Source organism: Anser brachyrhynchus (assembly GCF_964034855.1).
Source record: "Anser brachyrhynchus genome assembly, chromosome: 18".
NCBI lineage: Eukaryota > Metazoa > Chordata > Aves > Anseriformes > Anatidae > Anser > Anser brachyrhynchus.
The window spans coordinates 5,103,801-5,122,026 of record NC_137711.1 but is presented as its reverse complement, the minus strand read 5'-3'; the positions used below and the strand labels follow the sequence as shown (position 1 = coordinate 5,122,026).

Genomic DNA, 18,226 nt, shown 5'->3' with positions numbered 1-18,226 from the left:
CCTGGGCAAACTAGTGCCTGGGAAACAGAAAAGAAGAAAAAATACGAGGTGAGATCCAGGACTGATGTTAATCTGGGGTCTTTAAGCATTTTATAAGAATGAAACCAAGGATACAGCCAAGAATGTAACAAACAAGACTTACATATTTTTTAAAAGTTTCTGTCTTTCAACAAGGCACTTGTGTAAAGTTCTGCTATCCCTGCACGACTCTATGCAGTGTCCAACATTTGCTGTGATGTATTCTTCTCTTTCTTTTGCCTTTTTCTCTCTGTTTTTGAAGCTTAGTACTATTTTCTCTTAGTCTAGAGAGCACAGAACAGTTAAGAAGTGAAAGCAGTTAATCCAAAAATGTGTTTTTCAAAAATGCCATGTTTGTCACAAATGCAAATCTTTGGATGCACACAGTTAGGACAATAGCCTCCAACTGGCTGCTCACAAGAGGAAGGATTAGGTCCTCTGTCATGTTAATAGTGACATCAACAACCTGAATAAAAGCCAACAATTCAAGTCTATTCTGCAGTTTAAGACCATTGTTCTCCATATATTTTAGCCTGTAAGATTTAGTCTACCATAAAGTTTTACCAGTTTTTACAACAGTTTTACATCATGCAGTGCAGTTCTTTATTTGTTAATGTACTTTTACCTATAAAAGCCCTTTGTAACTGCCAGAGATTATACTGAGATAGCTAAAACATCCTACAGTCTAAAGGCATCAGAAGTATTGGAAATGCATATGCAAAATGATGGCTATCAATATTGTTCTGCTCTTCTTATTTCGGAACTCATTGCAAAAACAAATTAGGTGAAACCTGCCAATACCTATGTGACCACCTCCATCTCCGATATAAAAAGAGCAGTAGCCCTGGACTTTGGCTCTAAATAAGCAAAGGTGAGACAAGAATACAGAGTATTCCAGAGAGCTGGTTCCCGGCCTGAGTCTTTGGGATCTTGCTGAGACCCTCAGGCCTTTCTTTTTTTACTACTCTGAGCCTGGTTCCTATGCTGTAGAGCTGCAATAATGCTGTACATTTGTTATTTGATAACAGGAGCTCTCCCAAGTGTCTAAGGCAGTGAAATCTTTCTAGACACAAGTCCAGAAATTAACCTTTCTCTCTCTTTTTGCGTTTTTGTTTGTTTTTTGTTTTTAACCTGGCAAGTTATGGTATTAGAACCACTGTGACATACAAAACATAACCTGTTATGCGGCTAGGGACTCGTAAATTGGGCGTTTGGACTAGAAAAAATATTAAGCATTGTCATACTAAACTGATTATTATTTTAAAATTCTGTCCCAGGCTATAACCGGCTTTGTGTACAATAGCAATACAGGGTGTAGTTACAGACACAATTTCCTGTGCTTAGGTTTTGAAATTATTATTTAAGATCCCTGTAACATTTGCCCGGTACACCACTGCAATTCCCCTATTAGATAATTTTCTATCCTTGTGAGGGCAATTTTTCTTACGCAATGCTGCCGGAGCTTTCAGGAAGGGAGAGACAAGCAATTGTGACAATAAAATTTGCATCAGCTCCCACCCAACCTCTCCCACATCTGAAATACCATTTGTTGCATTCAAAGCCTTTTCACACCAGAAGGGAAGGTGTTTCTGTACTGGAAAGTCATTGTGATCTCCACAGGGTTGCATCCTCCAGGCTGACTTTCGTCTTTCGGGTTCCCACGATAAACACCAGGCAGCAATCGTGGAGTTCCAAATGGCTTTACATCAAAGACTTGGATTGCACGACGCAGCATCCAGGCATGAAACCCCAAACCTACCCAGGCTAGGTCATGAGGCTATAAAATTAAAGCAGAACTTTTGTGTTTGTAGCTGACCAGTTTTGGGGGGGAGTGGGGAAGGTGTTGACTATTGTGAAATCATTGGCCTGTTTGCCCTTGTAAAAACGTTTCAGATGTAGCAGTATCACCATTTCCTGGTAAGATGAAGGTGGTAAGCCTGACACACTGTACTCTTGTAGCACCTCTCCCAGTATGATTGTTTTTTAAGCATGCAAAAGGGTGCAGGGAGACAAATGATAATAATGAAAATGTCTGTAATATATTGAATACAGGGAGGAAAGAAAAATACACACTGTGAGACTCATGTTGGGTATCATCATTGGCCATTAAGTTGCCAATAACAACTTCAGATTAACCCAAAATCAAAGACAGAAACTATGGTGGAGAAGTCTGTGCCGGTTTCCAATTCTATGAGCCAATTCAGCAATGAAACATGCAGAAACATCTTCAACAGCACATGAGATGTCTCACTGAACTGTTTATAAACTCTGCCTTGCTCCTGCAGGACACCAGGACCAGGTACTGGGACCCTTCCCCACAAAGTTACCATTTTGCTTCCCTGAATACAGATACAAGTGAATTCCTGTACAGACTTTCACCAACAGCTTGATATGAAGATTCTTGTTCACGTACCTTGTCTCACTAGGATACAGCCAATGCTACTAAGCGCAGCAGTCTGTGCTAAGGCAGTCCCATATATAAAAAGAGCAAAGATATGGGAAAGGAAATCTCCTCTAGTAGTAGCAGAGCAATGCTTACTCAGTCTTACTCCTGCAAACTTGCTGTCGTAAACTGGTTGTCTCTGTTTTCATTTGACTTGGAGCAGAGCCTCATCTTGTACCTCTACTTTCTTTCTACATGCTGCCCACCACATGCAAGCTCGTTGGCATCACAGCAATGATGAAGGGAGGACCCATGCATGGGAAAAACTTCTGAAGAGGGCAACAGGCCTGCTTCTGCTCTTGGCTCAGCCTGGGAATCATCAGGCTGAGCTGCTACACATGCGTACTGGAAATCACTGCTTCTCTACAGACCCAGAAATTCTCTCCTTGGCTGCCTGCAAAATTCCACTGAGAAAAGAGAAATGGGGAGGGGGAAGAAGCAGTCAGAAAAACTATTGTGTTCCCAGGGGAAAAAAAATAAACAGCCGTATTTAGCTTATCCAGCTTTGTTAATGTCAATCACTTTTCTCATTTTAAACAGGAAAGACACCACTTTAGTCCACCTGTTCCATTATTTATCATGCTATGTGTTTCCTATGAATTGTCACTCATGCAAACCTGTACATCGTAAGGGGACACCCTAATATTTTTAATGACCTTAAGCAAAGTGATTGACATTAGACACCAGTGTCAGATGTTCTGGTGACGCAACATGTTCTCCTAGCAGCAGGAAAGCTTCCTGCCGTGATTAAGTTGGAGCTATGGAAGTGCTAAAATGTGTTGTCAGCTTTCCTCTGATGCAAGTGATTTTATTATAGCGTCTGGTAACCATGGAGTGTGGCAACGCAAATACTGACTCCAAACATCCCCTCCCGTACATATAGCTTGCTCTATTTAAAACACGAATTGCACTTTGCAAATCCGGGGATAAGTTATGGGTGTATCGAGCTTAAACCATGCAGGGTAGAGGAAAAGTCAGCACTAAAGCCAGAACGGTTGCATGATTTCAGCAGGAGAAGCATATGGCTTGGGGACGACCTGCAGAAGGCAACCCGCTGCAGCACAAGTTCAGCAGGTGCACTCTGAGGTGGCATCGCTGCAGCCATCGTGAGAGCCAGCGGCTCAGTGGTATATGTATTCACAGTTATTGTCAAAGATGTTGTTCTACAAAAAAGAAAAAGAATCACAAAGCAGTTGAAGATGCAAGCTATCTTGATAGCAATAAAAAAAAAGCTTTTCTAAATGTCTAGCAGCACCGAATATTATTTTAATGAAATTTACTTTTTAATTTTATAGCAAAATAATCAAAAGTGCTAAGCCTGACCACTTTAATTTACAAAAAAAAAAAAAGTCTCATATTTTAAGCTATAACCATACCTCGTTATTTAGGTTAGACAATATAATTAATCATTTCTACCTATTGCTATTCAATAGTATAACAAAATTAATATTAGTTGTTTAAAAAAGGGAAAAGTACCACAGATATTGGGAGAGGGAAGTTATGAAAAATATAATAATCAGCTTATTGAGCAATCTGCAGTTTGATTGGTTGTTATTGCTTTTTTTTTTTTTTTTTTTGAGCAACAACTTAAGTCACAGACAATCTGGCCATAAACTTGCAGTCATTTCAAATGCTGTGACTTCTCCCTTGGTCAAATGTCACAGTGTGTTTTAAGGAGATCTCTGGCATTTCAAGTCAGTTCAGATTATTTTCTTAGTTCTCACAAGTTCCCTTTCCAACATGTTCATGTTGGAGCAATCAGCATGTTGGAGAATGCAGTTATGATGATGGCAGTTACAACAGTTTTTATGCAGGAAAAGGTTTTTTTTCCTCTGTCATGGAAAGAATCACTATTAAGTCTGCAGTAAGAAAAATGTTAAGAGCATTTGCAGAGTTGTTAAGAGCCTTTCTTAATCCATTCTGTTTCCATTTCAGTTCATTTCCAATGTTAAATTAAAACTTGCAATCTGTCCTACCGATAAATAGTCAAGTTGACTTACAAGGCTCTATCTTCTGTCCAGCCTTCTTTTGGTTGTCTTTAACCAAACAAGGTTCGCTGATGTGCCACAAGTGCTGTCTGGCTCTCCCGTCTCTTTGCTTTCTTGTTTTGCTGCCTGATTTTCCAGCACACTGCACTAGAAGCCAACAAAAGGAGTCCTGATGACAAGAGGACTAGTCCAAACACTGAGATGATTGATCCATGGGAATTGAAGCTGTATGCCACAGCAGTAACCACGATGCCGGCTATGAGGATAACCACGCCGAAGGGAATGGTGCAGCGGTAGCAGGAGAGTTCTGCTCCCCCTGTGGCTGCAGTCAGCTGGCATTCGCTAACAAGAGGGATGGTGGTTATCACACAGTCATTGTTATTACTTTTTTCCGTGGTTACAGGCTCAGGATGTTTTGGAGTGCCCAGGATCTCTTTAATAGGTTCGTTTGTCATCTTGATTCTCTTGACTTGGTTGGTTCTTAGGCTAGAGCAGGCTCTGCTGAACACACATTGCACTGTGGAGAGAAGAGCGTGAGTTCAATAAAAAGCATTGCTGTTATATGACAAAGAGGGACAGAGAAGTATCTCAGTCATGATGGCAGACAAGCAGAGGCTCTGACCCCATAAGAATTTATGCACAAGCTTGACTCTAATCCTACTGATTGTGGTGGATCTGAATCAATTCTTACAGTAGTTGTAAACGTGCATAAGTGCTACATAGAAGAGACTCACAGACCTAGAAAGACACCAACTTCAAAGTGTTGTAGGATAACCCCACTTTACGTTACATCCTAAAGCCAGTAGTTCTGGATGCAATTTAGATTTACATTTTCTGACAAGGAAGTGAAGTCCCCAGACTTTTTTGGTTAAAAATTCTGTTGTTGCTCACATACCCTTTTCACAGTTTTTCTTTATAATATACACCTATGCTACACACAGTACACAGATTTGCTCCAAAGTGCATCACAATAACATGGCAAGAGCTGCCCCAGCAAAAAAAAAAACAACCAAACAAAACAAAAAAAACAACAACAAAAAACAGACTTGTTTCTTTATCAGTTTGGTTCTTTATACCATACTTGGAATTCTTATGTCTTTTGGTTTTGTTTTTCCCAAATCTAAAATAAATGACAAATCAGTGCTGGAGCACAGATCACCAGATAGTGAGTCTGAATATTATAGCTTGCGTAAGTGTACACAGCATGCATACTCCAAAGAATTGTATGCACACTGGTTTCTGGACTTGATTACAGCTTGACAGCAGATTTACATAAGAAAAAATTGATTTAACTGTTGTAAAACCCTAAGATGTACTCACCTACTCTCATGAACCCAGTGGAGTAAATGTGTGTAGAACTGGGATGTAACATAACTGTCAATGCAAACAGTACCGTTTTTTGTAATCAGTTGCCCCCCTCACTAGCAAAGTATCCTGAGAGAAAAAGTTTAAAGCTTCACATTTCCCATGCAATGAACAATAACAGATTTTTTTTTTTAATTAAATGATATTTAAATCACTTTCTTATTGATCTGTTGATGTTAGTATCAACAACAGCTGAAGCTACTCCCATGAGTACAGATATTGATGTCTGTAAGAAAGTTTTCTTGCCCAGGGACTTATAACTATTGATCATAGCTGAGTTTTCCAAAGAGCTGAAGGAAGTCACACATGGGAGAATTCAGTACTGCGACACTGCAGACTCCAGCAACAGTGCCAGGTATAGAGTGCTATGGGTAGGAACTGCTGCCTGTGTTTCTCTGTACAGGACAAAACACTGCAACTCAGATTGCTGGGCCAGGGACAAGTAATCTGAGACCTACTGCGGAACTATCTTCCTGGAAAAGTCAAACTTCAGCTCATTCTCTAAACCAGTCCAATTCATCTCCCTCTTTACATGCTGGTTCCGAACTCCTCTGCTCATCTTTTATGTCCAACATATCAAACTTGCCACCCACCGAGGCAGCATAGCTGTTCTACCATCACTGAACAACGAACCATTTCTCAAAGCAAATGTTACTTTGCGAAAAAATACAAATGGACATGATGAGGTGTGGGTGCGAGGAGAACAGAGATGAAGACAATTTCCTGCACTCAGGAACTGCCAGCCCAAAACCGGTGAACCTACTATTACAACACCAGTGCTGGACTGTTGGCTTGCCATTTAAATCCGCTTAATGGAAAAGTAATAGGTCCCTTATAAGCCCATGAGATCACATCCATGTTACTGTAAAAGAGGAAGTTTTGCAGCCATATCCACTCATCTGAATTACAGCAGGTTGCTTTCCTCCTGTCTCATATCAAAAACACACTATCGGCCCTACAGGCAGCATGCACAGTTTGATCGTATCTGAACCATAGAACAGAACAACTTTTGGTTCCATGGAGCCCAGCGCAGAACTGGAGGACACCCGATCACAGCAAGGCCGGCCCATGGCTCTCCACTGCTCCAGCTGCAAGGACAAACCTCTGCCATCCTGCTGGGACTCTGCTGGTCTGGAACTACTCTACTACTGCTGTACTGCCTTGGACCAATTTGGGTGATCTGTGCACGCCACCACACAAAACAGAGAGTGGAACACTGGGAAACCACTGGGTTTCCCTGCTGGGAATAGCTCTCAGGACTCCTCCACCAGCCTCCAGACAGGCTGTGTAGCTTTTACTGTTACAAACAGCATGGTATGCAGCCCAAAGAAAAAGGAAGAGTGTTGGCAATGCAGTAATGCTTTTATCACTTTTATCACCTTCACATCTGTGACTAGGAAGTTAATTGCCAGATACTTGTATTCTCCTTTTCCTTTCCCACCACTCCCAGCTTGGTTGCTAAGATATATTCCTCCATTGTGGAGAGCCCTTGGTTTTGTATCTCACTACCTCGTATAACTGATGGTGTGTTTTGCAAGAAAGAAGATTTCTCTATTTTTAACACTCCCACACCCAGACTATACCATGTACCTAGTCAGAGAGTTTGTGTTTGAGTTTCTTTGAACACTATTGAGAGAAGGAAGTTCAGATCTGGTTTGACAAAGTTTTGCTCTACTGTTCTAAGGAAGAGCACTCAGCTCATTATTTTCTCTTGTGCACAGCTGTCTTCAGGGCTCAGTCCTGCAGGATGCTCAGCAGCTACCAGAATGAGTAGTCTTTCCCTCCCTAATGACAACACTGAAGGTACTTGGTATCCCCAAGGGCAGGCAGGGGGATCAGAGCAGTGTTTAGCGGACAAAGACAAAGCAAATACGTTGTGCTGGCACCTTATACGCCTTACAGTTTCTTAGGAACTGTTGCTTTTTACTCTAAATCATAATGCATGACTCAGAACCTTTCTTATCAGTTGAAAGAGACTAGCCATGGATTTGTGCTAGAATGCCAAAGATCTGTCTCCAGACAGATCTAAGCCCAAGTTCAGCATTTTCTATGATTTACATGACAGTGAGGCTCACACTGTTGACACTATGTTGCTACATTACTTACCCACTAAACATTTCTGAACTTCAGCACAGTGGTAGAATGTGTCCACACAAATGCCATCTTTTTTGATTTTACCATTAGTAGAGTTCAATTTGTTCAACGACTTATTTTTAAATTTGTGGGGTACCTGTTTCCAAAGTCCTTGTCTGTCTGCTTCAGATACATCCCCAATGAGCATTGTCTTTTTGACATCATTTAGAGATTTATGAAGCAAGAAGAGATATTTATACAGTCAAAATTAACATGGATTGGAAAAAAAAAAAAGAAGAAAGGTCTCCTAAACTACTGAAACTACATCAATGACAAAATACCCACTGACTTGTGAGGAGCACAGTTCATGCCCGTAATAGAATGTAAGCAGACAGGCATTCATATAAAACAAATAAACAAACCTCTATAGAAATACTGTAAGTTAAATAAACAACAGAACCTATTTGAAGCGTGAGTAAAGGTATTCATCCTAAAAAATGGCCCTAGATCCTCAATGCCAGCAAAATAATTTCTGACTTGCGCCAACAGGTGACTTAGTTCAGGTTTCAGGGTAAGACATTGAGGCAAAGATACTGGGTAACACCAGCATCCTCTCGCTGATCATACTGGAAGTACTTTCTTAAGGAACTATTTTGACTTGGAGGAAGAATGTGTTTATGTGGCAATCTGCGGCTAACATGGGATAAAGGAGAGAGAGCAATGTTTTACCCTGAAGCATACCATACCCGCTAATAGGTGTAAATGGAGATTTGCCGAAAAGACATGAAATTCATCAGCATGCACACCTACCAGGTCCACGAGAAATCCATCACAACAAATCCCTGGTTTCAGCAAGCAGAGGAAGACATCTTAAGATGTCTTGTCTGTCAATTCCAGGCAGAGTCAGGCAGCAGAAAGAGCTGTTCCAGGCTTTGCAGTGTCAGATATTGCTGAGTGATGAATCGGAGGTGACGATGTTCTAGTATGGAGGTTTCCTACAAGAAAAGTGGTTGGATATATATCAGCTTCTTAAGAATAAAACTCCTGCATGGAAAAGTTCCCACTGTGTGCTGACCAAAGCAGATGTTCTCTCTCTGGCTCTCCTAGTGGTTTCTGTCTCATTTCTTGGCAGCCTTCACGAAGTGACTTCTCAGTGCTGAGCGTCACAACCCAGGCAAGTGCCCCTGAAAGAGTCAGGCAGGAAAAGGGAATGCACATGAACTACTGCAGTTAAAAGTCTCTTTAACTCCATTTCTATCACACACTTCACCTTTGTGAATCAAAGAACCAAATCCCAACTCAGAATACTTGTGTAGTTGTCTCTTTTATGTTTCCAGCATCTTTGAGCAAATCACTTAATCTCCTGTGTCTCGGTCTTCCTAGCTGTAAACTGACAGTGACAACATGTTTCCCCCCAAAACTTCCTTTTACATCTATTCTGCTAATAATAAAAACTAGGTAATATAATCCCCTAGGTAAAAAATTAGATAATATAATAATAATATATTATAATTATTATAAATAACACATTATAATGTAATAATAATTATTATCACATTTAATATTCTTAATTTCTATTATCTTTAAAAAATAATAATCATAACTCAGACAGGGACCGGGCAGAATCTGCAGCAGTGCAGTGTGACAACTTTGCAGAAAACAGTGATGGAAATAGCTATCAACTGCAGAAACTTCAGCAAAACCACAAGACAACTGGGTAAAACTTACAAAGCAGCAGAGATTTATGTTGCTGATCTTATTCAACGTTCCCTTTCTATATGGGCATGATTATGGAGGATCAATTTAACACTGAAGCAGAAGCTCCTAAATGGAGATGAAAATCAATGCATGAGTTCATATAATGATTTTCTTAATTTTCTTTGCTTTTTAATTTCTGTAGACCATGCTAACATTTCACAAGCACAAGCAATCACAGGCACAAACTGCTTCTGTTGTTCTGTAGAGGACCCTAGGAATAAGTCTGTGACATATCTAAAATATATTTAGCTGATCATTGAAGTTAGCTAATAATAAGGAAGTCTCCTTGCTTCTCTCTAGACTATATTCTTGTGCATGCTATCTAACAATTAGCTTGACTTTTTGAAAAGCGTGGAAGAAAATGCAGAAATACAGACTTTAGATGAATAATCTAGATTATGTTAAAACAAAAGCAGACCTCTGAAACTGTCTTGCAGTCAATTTCCACTCACATTATCAGAATGGTTACATTCACTTGAAAGTCTCTTCCTAGTGCAATTGTGCCCCCTAAGCTACTCTCCAGCTTCATTCTTTGGGAAGATGAATTGCTCTGTCAGTAATTTATTTGTATTTGTCCTTAAATACATGAGTTTAGGTGATTTTTTTTTTAAATTAATGACTTTATAAGAAAAAAAAAACAACAAACCACACACTAACAGTCAGAGCAACTTTTATAGTCAGGATTTCTTCCCTCATCCTTCTCTCACTCACCACAAAGCTGAGGAGCAGAAACACATGAAATCCATACCTTACAAGTCCAATGTTTTAACTCTGATTCATTTCAACATAGCACTCTCAGGGGGCTTCCCACATACTGAGGATCTCTGTGTGACTGCAAAGAGCTGGTATTTCTCAGCCACGATAGTCCTTTCCCTTTTTGCATTTACTCCAAACCAACAGGACACATTAAAGTTTTCATGTCTTCAGGCTCTGGACCCGATTCCCTGTATCTTGCGTAATATTGCAGGCACCCTTTTTTGCTTATGTAAAATCCCAATTAATCATAATGCCCATGTTTCACACTTGGTTTTGCATTAGACCGACTATGAAAAACAGCAACAGGAGTCCGGCTGTACTGAGAGGAGAGCCAGAACTGGAATTCAACCCACTAAAATAATCCTATATACAATCCCACAGCTCTTCCTCACGGGAATGCTCCTGGAAATACAGAACTCGAATTTATACTTACAAGATTGCAGGATCAGGCCCTTAATGAAAGGAGCAGGAGAACGCCTTACACCCCTACCAACTGCCTGAGCCTCGGGATGCAGGTAAGTTTCCACCAGCAAGTTTTTAGGTAAACTAATTGCCAGATTCGCGCTCTCACGCACCTTTTTCATTTTTCAGACCGAGTTAGGGGACAGGAGAGGAGCCAACCAACCCCCCCAAACCCCAACAAACTTTCTTATCAGCACATCGCGAACCCTTCAAACAGGTCCGTGAGCGCCGCGCACACCTGGGGCGCAGCACGGCGTGTCACAGCGGCCCCGGCACCTCCCGGGGAAGGAAGGGACGCGGCCAGGCGCGGAAAGCCCTGCGGCTGCCCGGAGCCCGCACCGCTGCCTTGCGGGGTTGTGGCCCGGGGGAGCCCGGAGCCGCCCGGCGCCAAGCACGGCTGGGACCGGCCGGCTTGTGCGGGGCCGGTGCTGCGAGCCGAGCCGTGCCGAGCCGAGCTGAGCTGCGCCGAGCCTTTCTATGCCATGCCGAGCCGAGCTGAGCCGTGCCCTTCTATGCCATGTCGAGCTGAGCCATGTCCTTCTATGCCTTGCCCTTCTATGCCGTGCCGTGCCGTGCCGTGCCATGCCATGCTATGCCGTGCCGTGCCGTGCCTTACCTCTCGACCGCCAGGCAAGAACTGCAGCGGCCAGGAGCCTGCAGCGAGCCTAAGAGGGGGATGCAGCTCGCTGCACAAGGGACTGTAAACAAAGTTCTCGGTGCGAGCGAAACGAGGCAGGGGCCGGAGCAAATTCAGCGGCGAAGCAGCCGCGGGCGGGGCGGCCGCTCCCACCCGGGCAGGTCCCGCTCGGCGCCGGCCGGGGGAGGGCTGGCCCTGGGGGGCCGGGCCGGGCCGAGCCCGGAGAGCGGCGGGGCTGGGCTGCCTGGCCCTACCTTGCCCTGCCCTGCCCTCCGCGGGCCGGGGGAGCCGAGCCCACGCGTGCCCGCAGCGCCCGGTGGGGTCCACGCGTGCCTCCCGGCTGGCCGGCCCCTGGGGTAAAGCAGAGGGGCTGCGAGAGCCCCTGCAGGTGGCTGCGGCACCAAGGGCCGGCCTCGTCCGTACCGGGACACGTGGGGGGAGGCCGGGGTGCAAATAGCTGGGGTGCTGCAGGGTGCTGCCGGATGCTACCAAGGCGCAGCCCCTGCCGCAGTCCCTCTGGGACTTAAACAAGGACGAGCAGAGCTTTGGATGCCCTCCGTAGGGGATAAAGCCTCATGTATCAGCCAGGAGCGTTTTAATGGGACTTTCCGTGCTTTAATCGCCCGTTGAAGTGGAACGCCAAATGCCACAGGGGTTTGGAGCGGGTGGGTGCGGGTATGTGTTATTTTTTATTGTGATTTCCTTTCTTTTCAGATAAAAACCAGACATATCTTGCCTTTAAAGCTTGTAAAAGGGCATGTTTGAATTTTGTGGTTAAGTTTACCCGAAGCCTGTATTTAAAAGGCTCTATTTTATCAATGATTGATAAAAGAGCAGTACACCAGCTGTATTTAATCAGCCCCTCTGTCTCGGAAAGCATGCCTGTACTTTTGACTCCCTTTCCAGGGTGAAATCCTGGCCCCGCAGAAATTAACAGCAAAACTTCCATCAGCTTCACTGGGGCCAGGATTTACCCTGTGTGCGTTATTAAATCCTCCCAGTGACAGAGATCCTGCCAAGGGTTCATCTCCAGCCGAATCAGCCAGGGGGCTCTGGAAGAGCTCCACAGCTTTATACAAGAAACTGGCATTTTTTCCCCATTTGCTAGTGTTCCCTCCAAATACATAAGCGTTTCAGCAGAAATGACAAGCAACCAGATCTGAGGGGAACCGTCATTACAGAGGACATTAGAGAAGCCATCACACTGGTCCTTCCTAATACTGGCAGCCATGCCAGGTATCATCTTTATGAGTTTGCCAACTTCCACCTCAAATCAGCGAGGTTTCCTACTTCTCCTATTGGAGACCGTGAGCCTTATTCTGCTGATACCTAGGAACGTTTGTCTTGCCCATAGCTGAATGTATTCACAATTATGTATGGATGAACAACCCTCCGATGTCCTACGAGGTAGAAATCAGATTGTCTTATTTTCAATCATCAGTTTTCCAGATGAGGTTTCATCTTTATTTTGTGTGGAAGCATTTTCCCGTCTCTATCAGAAACAAACATTTCACAATTAAACCGTGATTGTTCACTATATTTGGATTTTTCTCCAGTATTGGTTCCTTTCAGCACCTTGTATCAGAAATTCTTGCTGTTAGCACACATGTGCATGACCTAAATTTCACCCCACTCCTATTACATCAATTCCTCTCTAGTCCTTCCAGTGTATTGTTTGTTATATTGGATATATCTCCTACACTGATAAGAGACCTCCCTCCCCTGCTTACTCCACCATTTTCATTAGTACATTCTTACTTTTCCATGCCAAGTATATTACTGAAAGTATTACGTAAAAATACTGAAAGTTTTGCATAAAATAACTCCTGATGCTGATTTTTGAGGAACTAATCTGAAGGGCATATAAACAAGCCTTGAAGCTGGTCTTACAGTTCATGTGTTTTGGTACATGAATGCCCTAACACTAGGCTAGAAAGTCACTGTCTCTCCTAGACCCAGTGCAAGTGTAACTCCTTTTAGTGAAGCAGAAAAGCTGCAAGGGGAAGTGATGAGAAGGATGCCTCCCTCTGCTGATGGGAGATTGATTACTGGACTCTCCCCTAGAAGGATGGGGCTGGAGCTCCCAGGCACAGAAGGGCTGCGGAAGACTTGGGCACCACCCCTCTGGCCATTTTAGAAAAGGGTGACTGACACCTCTGCCTTTTAAGGTCCTGCTGTGTTCTGAGCATGACTCTCTGAGGATATATGGACAGAAGAATGAACCATGCCCTAAGCAGCACGTTTGGCACCTGTAAGAAATTCAGTGCAAACAGCTGAGGAAACTTCAGGACTAAGCAACAGCTGCGCTGAGGGGTTACAGGTTCACACTTTTGGACTGCCATGCCTAAACGCCACATAGTTCCCCCTTAGGACCTGCCCTAAATGACAAAATCTCCTCTCTGTGGCCTTAACACAGCTGCTTCAGAGGAGGTGCAGCCCCAGCAGCTCAGACGATTCGCAAGAAGCATGTGTGATTCTGGAACTCATGCAGTCTATTCAGAGAATGGAGTTTTACTCCTAAATTGAGCAATGCTGTTGCTCTGCCTACTAAGACACACTTGCAATACTTCATGGCTTTCTTTGAGCTTCTGGTGGTCTCCTGGGCCTTAAAAGCACAGCAAACAGTGACTCATTAATCTGGCAAAGTGCAACCACCATGGGCTTCCTATTCAATTAGTTCTTCTTGCCTTTTCCCTAACCCTCCACTGACTTTTCCTTTGTTTCCTTCCTAAGCCCACACATGAACAAAACATACCAGTTGATTGCACTTACTGGAGCTTTTAGAATGCAATCTTTCAACACGTTTATGTTGGAAAAATTGTCCCAAGTCATGCCGTGTATGTGTTTCGTGGCTGGGAAGACTCCTTAACAAAGCCAGTTTAGCCAGAGAACCAAACCTCTATTTCACATAAATTGCTTTAGCTCCCCTCTCATTAAAAGTTTGCAGCACATGGGAGGGAGTTCAGCCCTGTTGGTTGATAGCGGTGCAAACCACCTACTCCGTGTAATCAGGTTCATGAAATGGATGTGCTTATAATGACAGAGGGAGACCTCTTTGGTGAACAGGAATATGCAAAGGAATTTTCTTTGAACTTCATTAGATCCTACCAGTACTTTGGTCAACATCAGTTATCCTGCTGAGCATTTGAGCTTTATTATTGCACTACTTGACTTTCACTTAATCTTCCTGCAGCGCTGAAGAAGACAGACATCTGGAACTGAAAACAATTATTTTTATCTCCTACTGATTTCATAATTACATGAAGTTCTCATCTGAAGAGCTGCATTCCTTGTGTGGACATGTGCCTTCAATTAACAGAGGGATGTGCCACACCACCAGAAGCCAAATCCTGAATCTTGCACAAGTCGGTTACAGAACCTCTGAGTCTTTAGCTGACATGGCAGCTTTCTGGCTGAGCTAGGGGAGGGCTAATAACAAACACGAGACAACGTAATTTCACCACAACTCTTCTTTGGTACATTGTTAGAGACTACAGTCGGATCCAGCAGATTCAGTCACGACCTAAGTCAGGGTAGGTATGATCTCTTCCCATGGCTCTGCAGGGGGCTTTTCTTTTTTTCACCTGCACTGAGTGCCCCAAAGAATTCACAGAACACAAAAACACGTAGGGAAATGCAGAGAAAGAGCTGAAAAAGGGATTTGTCCAAGGTTACCTAGCAGATAATGTCAGGAGATGTTTTGTATCTTGTGTTCCTGCTCTGCCAGTAGTTATGGCATAAAGAACACACGCTGTTCCCTCTCCAGATGGTCAATGTAACGAATATGGAGCACTTCAGCCAGTTCTAATTGACTCTCCATCAGGAGAAAGAACATTACAATCTTTCAGCTAACCTACACAGACCATGAATTGAATTACTTTGTTTGAAACAGGTTTCTCCATAGGGTCCAGACAGCTTGGGAAAGTTGTTGAAAAGGGAAGGAAAGAGTTGGGGGAAATAACTGCTTTCGATCTATTACATCCTGCAGAGCTCCATTAAGAGTTTTCTGCCAGCATATTTATTAACTCCCCCACCCCAGTTCAATATGCACAACCATGCACGCAACAGGGCTGCCCCAAACTCATGCAGGCGACCTTTCTCTTTCAATACATCATACCGTTTACACTCTTGGGGCCCACATCTTTCTTCAGACACAAAATGTAACATGGACATATCTCACAGTTTGGCAGCAGGCTTCCTTCCATTAAGCTCCATGTAAACTATTTGAAGCCCTTTGTGCTCGGGATGGAAGGCAAGGCCAGAGGAGGATGAACTATAACTATTTCCCTGACAGAGGGAAAACACAGACAATGATTTAGTCTCTGCAGGGGCTCTTCATCTTTAAAAGTGCTTCTTAACTGCTAAGTGATAGAACTGAATCTGTTTTAGCAAAAAGTGCTTAGGGAAAGTTTAAAGACAAACACATGCTTAGGTGCTTTTCCAAGTGCGGCTGGGTTTAAGCAGATTAAGTCTGGACACAGTTCAGAGAGCTGCAGCAGCCCTTCTCTTGGTCTTCTCCCAGCTCACAATGCCTACTGCTATGAGCCAGCAGTTTGTCTTCCTAGGCCATAGAAGCAGCAATAGCTATCGCCTGTGAAGGAAATATGCCTTCTTTTGGCAGCCCCTTTTGCCCCTCTACTGTTGCAGTCATGGCTATAGTTTAATGCAGAACTTCAGACTTGAGGCAGAAATTCCTGGGTAAAGTTATCTTTAAACCTACCAGTCTTTGAATTATATTAATCAATTCACTAGCTCAGGATTGGTTCCAACCGAAAAGGAAAAGATCTGTTCTCCACGGGAATTGCTAAGTGTGCACAAGGGTTTGCAGGACACAGAAACTTAAAGTGTAAATTCCCCAGAGAAATGATCTGATTTGCCCCTGAGATCATACAGCCTGGGGAAAGGCCTAATTCTGATCTTTAGACAACTGATAGAATGAATGGTAAAACTGCAGATCATTGGCTTTACAGAAAGCAGACATAAGGCACTGGGGCGCCCTGCTTCGCTATATTTACTTCAGTCATTAATCACCAAGGTTCAGAGGAAGTTTCGTGCACTGGTACTAAAAAATAACCTACAACAGTGTTTTCAGTTTTTCCTCTGAAACATTTGACTATTGCCACGGTGGACGAACTGTTTTGTGTTTCTACATCAGTCAGAGGTTTGCTGTATCAAACCGTGTTACTCTGTTGGGAGTAACATTTAAGTGGCTTATCAGAGAAACATCAATAGCTATTGATGCACAAGTAAATGAGTTTATGGCCAGAAGAAGCCTTCAGATTATCTTGGTTGACATCTTGCCTAACACAAAACATTCAATTTCACATTCTGTCCAAGATCTCTACTATAACACCAGAATTTTCTCCTTATCTGAGGTTCATTTTTCACATAATCATCCAAACAAGATGGAGAATGTCTTTCTGGTTTGTTCAAACATTACTATCTTCATTGTTAAAAGGCTGCATTTTCTTTCTTTTTTTTTTTTTTTTTTAATTTTCTTTTTGTTGATTTTAAATCTTTTGGCTTTTACCTTTTCTGACGAGTCTTTTTTTGTCCTTCTCCAATACATTCCTTGGGACTAAGCTTATCTGGAACATCTATCTAAAAGACTGTATACAGCTAAAAAAAATATATAACATTTTTTCTCCTATATAATAGATGACTTCTGTGAAATCAACAGCAAGTCAAGTATCTGACCCAGGGGATAGTACCACAAAGAAAGAATTATTGCAGTAAGACCAGTCTTGAATATTCCCACAAAAGAAAGCTTTCCATATATATTATTTGACTTAGCATCACATGCTGAAGGAAATGTTTAGAAATATTGCTATATCCACGTAAACAGGTTAGGAGAGCAGAGGGTGTGGTAGTGGGAAGCATGTGCCAAATCAAGATCTAAATAGCCTTGTTTATTTTTTGAATGAGTCATTTTAGGTCATGCAGAGGATAGTGCAATCCTTTCTTTCCTTCAGCTAAATTTTAAAATTCCTCTTCTTTTCTCAAGGCCATATAAATAGGCTGCACCTCACAATCTCTTGTTTATTTGCACAGGAAGGGCATTACTTTCTTGGAACGCTGTGGCTAAAAATTGTAAATAACAAGCAAACATGACCAAATGAAGGAGGTGGACACCAGAAGTCCATATTATCTTTATGAGAGATAAAAATATTTGGTATTAGAAAGCAGGAAATCAGCTCTGTTGTAACTAGATACTCAATACAGATATAGCCGTGACTTGGGATTAAATTCAACTCCATGAAAAAGGCCACAACAAGCCAGTGTTTGATGGCCACTTAAGACCTCTTCTGATAGCTCAAAGCAGAATGTCTTATGCTAGTTCTTTGCAAATGAGATGATCATCACCCTGGGTGCCCTTATTGCCTCTATAAAATGTAAAAGATATCAGTGTGGCAAACATTTGCTACATTTGCTGCATCTTCTAAGAGTGTTGAAGAAACAGATTTCCCTTTGACTCACACGGGAGAGGTGAATACAATTTGCCTTACACATGTACCTCTCAGGTGGGAGAGGCTGTTGTTACTTTTCAGCTTTCTGGATGAAGAGCTTGCTTGTTGCAAGCTGCAAAAGTCATGAGATAATTTGTAACAAAGGCTTTTATATAATGAAGTCAATAAAACAACAGTAGCAGAAGCCTGTAATTAGTTTGGCTGTGAATAATAGAAATGTGAATGTGCATACTGTATAAATGGTATGTCAGGACTATTC

The 18,226-nt window shown here is 42.6% G+C and overlaps 1 protein-coding gene across 13 annotated transcripts; it reads right to left on the bottom strand.

The window, feature by feature from the left end:
- Positions 1 to 62: 62 nt before the first annotated feature.
- Positions 63 to 16,510, bottom strand: TMEM100 (transmembrane protein 100). 13 transcript variants are annotated; one of them, XR_013940518.1, is made up of 5 exons: positions 11,480 to 13,526; positions 9,616 to 9,711; positions 8,698 to 8,882; positions 4,462 to 4,966; positions 63 to 2,868 (listed from the first exon to the last, which is right to left on the bottom strand). XR_013940518.1 is itself a non-coding variant. In XM_080560466.1 (4 exons), exon 3 carries the CDS (start codon positions 4,902 to 4,904, stop codon positions 4,500 to 4,502), a length of 405 nt encoding a protein of 134 aa, XP_080416592.1. In that variant the 5' UTR covers positions 4,905 to 4,966; positions 8,698 to 8,882; positions 11,480 to 13,496; the 3' UTR covers positions 63 to 2,868; positions 4,462 to 4,499. The 13 variants fall into 13 exon arrangements, 5 of the variants coding, with proteins under 5 accessions (XP_080416592.1, XP_080416594.1, XP_080416590.1 ...); XR_013940519.1 differs by having other exon boundaries at positions 11,755 to 13,526; XR_013940514.1 differs by lacking the exon at positions 63 to 2,868 and adding an exon at positions 8,963 to 9,071 and having other exon boundaries at positions 3,655 to 4,966; positions 11,755 to 16,510.
- Between the last annotated feature and the right edge of the window lie 1,716 nt (positions 16,511 to 18,226).

Excerpts from the sequence above, each read along its gene's own strand:
- TMEM100 (XM_080560466.1), bottom strand. The coding sequence starts at position 4,904 with ATGACAAACGAACCTATTAAAGAGATCCTGGGCACTCCAAAACATCCT.